The sequence below is a fragment of the Lynx rufus genome, unplaced genomic scaffold (genome assembly GCF_022079265.1).
Source record: "Lynx rufus isolate CCGP_SWC_20201006 ecotype Redwood Valley unplaced genomic scaffold, mLynRuf1.p SCAF_10, whole genome shotgun sequence".
In the NCBI taxonomy this organism is placed as follows: Eukaryota; Metazoa; Chordata; class Mammalia; order Carnivora; family Felidae; genus Lynx; species Lynx rufus.
Window position 1 is genome coordinate 73,604,877 of NW_025814824.1, and position 7,220 is coordinate 73,612,096.

Consider the following 7,220-nt stretch of genomic DNA (forward strand, 5'->3'; position numbering starts at 1 on the left):
CTTACCTAGTTTTGATGACAATTATGTTACTATCCTTGTTTTACAGACTGGGAAGACAATCTCTGGGGAGATTAAATAATTTGCCCTGCGTCACACTGGGTTTTCTCTGCAATGCCTACTAGTCATGCTCCTTCAACTCATATGGGTAATTAGTGCCCCCCCCCCCCCCCCCGTGTAGATCCCCTGCTCATTTCTTTCATGACACCAGTTCCATCTCAGAGTTTATTGATAACTAGGTATAATTAGGACTATTTACCTCAAAGAGCTCAGTAGGAGTGGAAAATTTAAGAATGCTGCTGTTTGGTGTGATCTATTTCTCACATTTTGTTCTTGGCGAGAAAACCTGAGTTCCCATTCTCTACCCTACCCCCAAAATTTGAAAATACTCTTAATCTTTCCATCTTATCCATAAAAAGTATTGTGAATGCAACAATGTGACTAGCTCTTAAACATAATGTTGAGCAAAAGAAGTCAGGCGCAAGAATACATATTGTATGATTTCATTTATATAAAATACAAACCAGGCAAAATTCACTTGTGCTGTTAGAAGTTAGGATAATGATTACAATTGAGGAGGAGAGCAACTGGAAGGGAGACCAAAGGGGTTTATTAGGGTGCCGGTCATGTTGTTTACTGATCTGAGTGCAAGTTACATGGATGTGTTTGTGCAAGTTCATCCAACTTTACATTTACATTTATCTGCACCATTTAGTAGGCATATTATACTTCAATAAAAAATAATAAAAAAAAAATCCCACAAACCCCTCAAAACCTACTATTGTGAGTACTTCCCAGGGAGGTACAAGGCATGGTGCTAAATGCTGTCAAGTGCTAGCAAGAGATTAGTGGTTGCTGGGGACTGGAGGGAGGGAAGCATGAGCAAATAACTGCTTAATAGGTGCAGGGTTTTATTTTGGGGTGATGAAAACGTTTTGGAGCTAGACAGAAGTGGTGGTTGCACAACACAGTGAGTGTGCTAAATGCCAGTGAATTGGTCATTTAAAAATGATTAACGTTATGTTCTGTGAGTCTCATCTCAACTGAAAGATAAAATTGGTTCATTGAATGCAATGTAGTATTCTGGAATGGATCCTGGATCAAAAAAGGCCTTTAGTGGAAAAAGTGGTGAAATACGAATAGTTTGGTATTTGGTATTTTTCTGTTTTGACAAAGGTACCATGGTTATGTAAGATGTCAACATGAGGCAAAGTTGGGTGATTATATGGGAACTCTCTGCACTCTGCAACTTTTCTGAAAACTAAAATTGTTCTAAAATAAAAAGTTAATTAAAGAAAAAAAAAGAGAAATAGAAGGCCATGGACCACTAGAACAGGATCCTAGCTTTCATAAATTAGTGGTAAGATCTTAAGCAAGTCACTTCTTTCTGATGAGCCTCCATTTCCCATCAGCAAAAATAGAATTAGGCTGCAAAAGTAATTTTTAAACGATTTTTAAGTTTATTTTTGAGAGAGAGTGAGAACGAGCTGGGGATGGGGACAGAGAGGAAGAGAGAGGATCCCAAGCAGTCTCCACACTCAGCAGGTGCTCCACCTGGGGCTAGATAGGAACCTGAGTCAATATCAAGAGTCAAAGGCTTAACTGACCCAGTCACACAGGTACCCTGATTTTATTTTTTAAGTAATCTCTACACCCAATATGGGGCTTGAACTTACAACCCCAAGATCAAGAGTCGCACGTGCCACTGACTGAGCCCGCTAGATGTCCCTGCAAATGCGATTTTACCTGGGTAAGGATGAAAACCTTTCACCCTCCAAATCCAGATCAGAATCTCTAGGCATGAAGGGAGGTGGCTTACAAAAGATGAGATTTTTGCCTTAACCTAGTAAGCAACCTTCAAAATTCGGATACCCCTACAGGAATGATTAGGGTGTGCTTGGAAAAAACTGGTTGATAACCTCAGATTCCTCCCAGTTAAGTAATCTCTACACCCAGCACGGGGCTTGAACTCACTATCCTGAGGTCAAGACTCACATATTCTACCAACCGAGTCCGCTAGGCCCCACTTCTGTAGTTTTAAGTCATAGTTCCCGCTCTCAGGAAACATGGCTTAGGTAGTCAAAATGTGCTAACTAAAACCATGTGCAAGGAGAGTTCTTTTGGGGATTCAATGACCGGAGACTTACACAATAAAGTAGAAATGGATTGGAATAGATGGTAAGGCAATCCCTCCTTAAGCAGGTTTTGTGTACCAGGTTTAAGTATGGATTTAACGGGACGCAGTGAGGGGCTGGAATACAGCTATGTTCCAGGAAGATCCACTTGGCAAGCAGTACACAGAAGCTAGGGCAAGCAGAGATGAGACAAAAAACTGAGCTCAAAGGAAGCCACAGGAGTCCAGATGGGACTTGAGAGTTTAGCTGAGTGGTGCTCATGGGAGTTAAGAAAGGATGTTTCTTTTGTGGAAAAGGAAAAACCACCAGATCTAGTGACTACCGGGGTTGTACCTTTATGAAATGTTATTTATAAATTCATGATTTAAAAAGTTCTGTACATTAGAGAATATAGCGTTGTGGCTGAGATCACAAAGGTAATAGCTCTCCTTGATAGAGTTTCAGAGTTTATACTTGAAAGCATTTAGAACGGTGCCAGCCTCATAGTAGGGACTCCATAAATGTTGAGTCATTGAGCAACTAGTACGCATAGGTTGCCCAGCAGAGCCATGAAAACCTCTTGTTGTGGTCGAAGAGCAGCATCTGCTGGCCATCCAAGGTAACGCAGGATCCCGTGTTTACAAAGATCTGGGCGGGTCCACATGTCAAGAACTCTGAGGCAGGATCAGTGGGTCCTCCCCAAAAGCATACTATAAACAAGCAGGATGAAAGGGAGTCACCACTTTTAACAAGAATGTTCTTTATTTATACAAAGCATTATAATTTTCCTCAATACTCTTCACTCAGTTGTCAACAAACTTTTGGCTGTATTCGTTTAACAAATTAACAGTGTCAAACTACATACACCTCACTACCTGTCAACCTCCAAGCGCTCAACTTAGAGACAAACAAAAAAGTGCTTGGGGCACCACATGTCAAGGGAAAAAAAAATAAGATTAACAGAGTTACTTTAGAAGCAGTTAAAGGGGTTGGCTTTTGGGGGTGGGGATTAGATTCCTGAGCACCATCAAATTTCTGCCCTTTAAGCAGGTTATCAAAGTTTCCGGGTTGGCAGATGTGAGAAAAGGAGGAAGAGAGAAAGTGGAATGGGGAACAGAAGAGAGGCAGAAGAGAGACAGGAAGGGAGAAGCACAGAGGGACCAAATGTGCATAGAAGAAAGTTTGGAACTCGTCAGGAATTGGAAGGATGAAAAAATTAAAGCCACAAACTTGGGAAATGGACTACAAGAAGAGAAAGCCTGGAATTTTATACCTTCCAGGAGGTGACGATAAAGCGATACAGTGGCAGGCAGCGAGGTGCAACTAAGACTAAACCATCTGTGTTTTTTTCCCATTTTGTTTTTGTGGGGTTTTTTTTTTGTTTTGGTAAGAGTAAGATATTAGCACACTTGCTTGACTAACTCCACTCTACACTGCTGCTTTAAAAGCTTATGAGGCCAGAGAGCAGCCACCCCAGCAGGCCAAATGCCTACCAAGCAATATAGAGGGGCTGCAAGCCAGTGGGGTCTGTGGAAATCAAAATTCAATGTTACCTTAAAGTGAAGAGACAACAGATTTCATTATTCTCCTATAGTCTTTTAGTACTTTCCTAAAGCTAAACCATTCTAACCACTTGTAATAATAAGCTAGTATTGCCATATCCTGTACAGTCACAACCGGCTGACCATGCTCAAAGCCCCAATTTTTCCTGAGCTTTGACTGCCTCTGTGATCTGGAACACAGCAGGCAGCATGGAAGTTATTATTACTTTTTTGGGGGTGGGGTCAGAAGGGAACTGGGGATCAAAAACTGCCTAACCACGTATGTAAGGAAACAGGAGAGATCAGATCGACTAATTACATTAGCCGCCCAGAATCCCTCTCGCCTAAAAGTCATTACCTTCAGACTGATTTAGCAACACAGGACCCTGCTACTCAGATGCTCTGACGGAAGTGCTGGTTTTGATGATGATTCAGTCGTCAGTTTTTATTTTGATCTTCTCAGGCTTTTCTGGCTAAGACTACTCTGCCCAGCAGGGAAAAGCTGCTTCTCACAAATGTACCACATGTCAGGGTGGTACTTTCCAGCGTGCCACAGTCTTCCCATCCTGTTAGTTGTCCACTTCCTCCTCCTCATTCGGCTCTTCTTCTTCCAGCCTGTCCTCGTCTTCATCGTTGTCCTCATCCCTGCTCTTGTCTTGCTCTTCCGAATCTGTTTTTTTGTCTTTGTCCTTCTTCTTTTGCTCTGAAGCTTCCTTCTTGCCTTTTTGCTCTCGCCTGTAGGCTGTAAGGAGGAAGGTGGGGGTTAGGAGGCAGGGCTGAACCAAGCAGACTGCAGCAGCTAACTCCACTGTATAACTGGAAAAGCTGGGGCAGAGAAGGAAAAATACAAATCAGATCTGAGGCGGTGCCAACGGAATGGATTCTGAGTCACGTCCAATACTTGTCTCCTGTTCTTACAGGGACCCAAGCGGAGAAGACTCAGGGCCAGGTGAGCAGGTAAGACAGGATGAACATCTACTTGGCTGAACAAAGAAGAGGGTCATTACCTTCCAGAGCTTCTTTCAATGGGGTAACGAACCGCTGGAACTCCATCTCTTCCATGGCTGAGAGCACGTCACTGGCATTCAGTGTCTTGCGTTTCCCTTTCATCGCAAAGTTGTTGGCGCTGAAAAAAAAAAAAAAAGACAAAAGGGTTTCAGGGGCCGTCAGACCCCCTCTTGCCGCCTATGGGGTGGGTGGAAAAGAGGCACCAGAGGTGGTACGGAAAAGCCTAGATCTCAGATGCAGGGATTTTTTTGTGACGTGGTTAAGTCCCTCCCTTCCCCGTACAAAAGGGTTAAAGCAAAGCAATTTTGTTGCTTTAGTTTGCTTCAGACCTTGCAACAACTGGATGAGGGCTGAACTTCCCCGCACGGGGTTAGGACACGATTACTGGGGTCTGGGCCCCAGGCCGCGGACTCCGGGGGCAGGTCTCTGCGACCCCCTTACGCCTCAGCCCAGCTAGGTTCTGGCTAGCTCAGCTTGCCTCACCAGGAAGTGGCGTACAGCACGAAGACGCTGGCGGCGCGGGAGATGGCGCTGCGGGCCTCCTTGGAGATGTTGACACCGTCCGGGAGCTGGAAAAAGAACGTGGGTAAATAAAGCTGCCGGCCGGCCCAGGACCTGCTTCCTCTGCTGCCCGCTCGTCCGGCCCTGGCCCATCCGCCCGCCGAAGCTGCTCACCGCCTCCTTGATGATCCTGGTGATGACGGCATTGGGCAGGTTTAGGTCCTCGGGCCTCTCCGCCATTGCCGCCACCGGCGCCCGCACCTCGGTCTCAAGCGTCTTCTTCAGGCCGCTACGGCGTCCGGACTTCCCGCGTCCCCGCAGTCTGACCCAAAGAGGCTTCCGTCCCGCCCCACGTTGCCCACACGGTGTCCCACAGTGCCCCGCGCGCCATAGCCTCCCTCCTCACCCAGCCCCGCCTCCGCCTCCGCCTCGAGTCGTCCAAGGATCCGAACTTTCCACGCCGCTACGGTTTTGGCCCGCCCGGGCTTCCGTCCGACCCCACGGGGACTCAGGGTCCCTTCCCATGCTCGTTTCTCTGCTTCACACCGCCACCACGTCTGGAGCCTTCTCATCGGATCAAGTATGGCTCACTGGAGCTTCCGTCCCTTTCCCACAGTGCTCTGTGCCGCTGCCTGGCAACGGCGCTGCCTGGCGGCTAGAGTGGGACCGAGGCTAGGACCGAGCGGACGGGGCGGGGCTCCTCTTCCAACGGAAGGCGGGGCCTGGAGGGCGGGGCCCCGCCTCTTCCACCCGGTCTCTGGAGGGGACCGGTTTTCGGAGTGCGCTACGGCGTCCCGGCAGTTTGGCGTGGCTTTTGGTAGCGCGGCCTTCCGAGGCCAGACTTTCCCACTTCCCTTTGGCGGAACGAAGCGGGTATCTTTTTTCGATTCTACGGGACCTGATGTCCATCTTTAATCTTTTCACCCCTCCCAACTTTGTAATCGCATTAAGGATGTTTATCGCCTAGAATTGTTGAACGCAGACTTCTTTGCCAGTACAGCCCTAACGCTGGCGACGTAGAAATGGGCATGACTAGACCTCGGGCCTCAGTTCGGGCTTGTCAGGTAACGAAAGGGCAGTAAGCAGCCGGTGTAAGAATAACGCGACAGTGCCTTCCATTCAAAACCAAACCCTGTTAAAATTGTATTTATTTTTTAGTTCATTGAATTGAGGATCATACATCTTTCCCAAACACATTACCATGGTTTTGCAGTGGTTTCTAAGTTGTATCATTTTCATGTACGTAGAAACTGTCCTCGTTCCCACTGAGCACCAATGGTTTTTTTCCCTTGAAACATGCTCTCACGTCACCCTTAATGTTCCTGCTTTAAAACATATATATATTTATTTTGAGTAATCGCTACAGGCAACCTAGGGCTCAGGCTTAGGATGGGAGAACGAGAGTCTCATGTTCTACCGACTGAGCCAGCCAGGCATCCCAATTTTCCAGCTTTTGACAGAGACACGAGCGTGGAGATCTACTTCCTTATCATGAGAAAAACAAGAGCAACTGCAATGATAAAGGGCAACGGAAGTAGCATTGGTTAGAGATTATAGGGTTTGGTGGCTGACCTCTCCGTCTGGATAGAACAATAGGTCTGGTTTAAAGCTACCAGGAGACGCTGAGCTCCATCCAATTGCTATCTAGTCAGAATTGGGACCACCGTGTTGTCAAGTATTTTGATCTTTAAGAGGAACCAGAAATCTGAACATTGTAGACTGTTTCCATTTAAAAAAAAAATGTCTCAAAGTGCAGACCAGACAAAACAAGGCATGGGACAGGTGTGATCCCATGCCAATAGGTCACTATCTTTGGTCTAATTTATAGGCTCTTCAGAACAGGGACTTATTTTGTTCATTACTGTTCTCTATGCCTGTAACAGGTCCCATCACATATTTGACAGTCAATAAGTGCGTTGAATAAAAAGAAGAAGAAATTGATACTGTCTTTAAAAAGTTATCAGGGGGGCGCCTGGGTGGCTCAGTAGGTTAAGTGGCCAACTTCGGCTCAGGTCATGATCTCACGGTCAGTGAGTTCAAGCCCCGCGTCGGGCTCTGT

General features: G+C 46.4%; 1 protein-coding gene across 2 annotated transcripts; it reads right to left on the bottom strand.

Moving 5' to 3' along the window:
• Positions 1 to 484: 484 nt before the first annotated feature.
• Positions 485 to 5,790, bottom strand: POLE3 (DNA polymerase epsilon 3, accessory subunit). Of its 2 annotated transcripts, XM_047068230.1 has the most exons (4): positions 5,336 to 5,511; positions 5,144 to 5,229; positions 4,660 to 4,778; positions 485 to 4,394 (listed from the first exon to the last, which is right to left on the bottom strand). In XM_047068230.1, exons 1-4 carry the CDS (start codon positions 5,399 to 5,401, stop codon positions 4,222 to 4,224), a joined length of 444 nt encoding a protein of 147 aa, XP_046924186.1. In that variant the 5' UTR covers positions 5,402 to 5,511; the 3' UTR covers positions 485 to 4,221. The 2 variants fall into 2 exon arrangements, with proteins under 2 accessions (XP_046924186.1, XP_046924196.1); XM_047068240.1 differs by lacking the exons at positions 5,144 to 5,229; positions 5,336 to 5,511 and adding an exon at positions 5,568 to 5,790.
• Positions 5,791 to 7,220: the final 1,430 nt, after the last annotated feature.

Bases quoted from the DNA above. Each gene is read 5' to 3' on its own strand.
- POLE3 (XM_047068230.1), bottom strand. From the start codon at position 5,401: ATGGCGGAGAGGCCCGAGGACCTAAACCTGCCCAATGCCGTCATCACC. The intron at 4,779-5,143 runs GTGAGGCAAGCT...TTTTTTTTTCAG, and splicing joins GTGCTGTACGCCACTTCCTG to CGCCAACAACTTTGCGATGA. The intron at 4,395-4,659 runs GTAATGACCCTC...TCCTCCTTACAG, and splicing joins ATTGAAAGAAGCTCTGGAAG to CCTACAGGCGAGAGCAAAAA.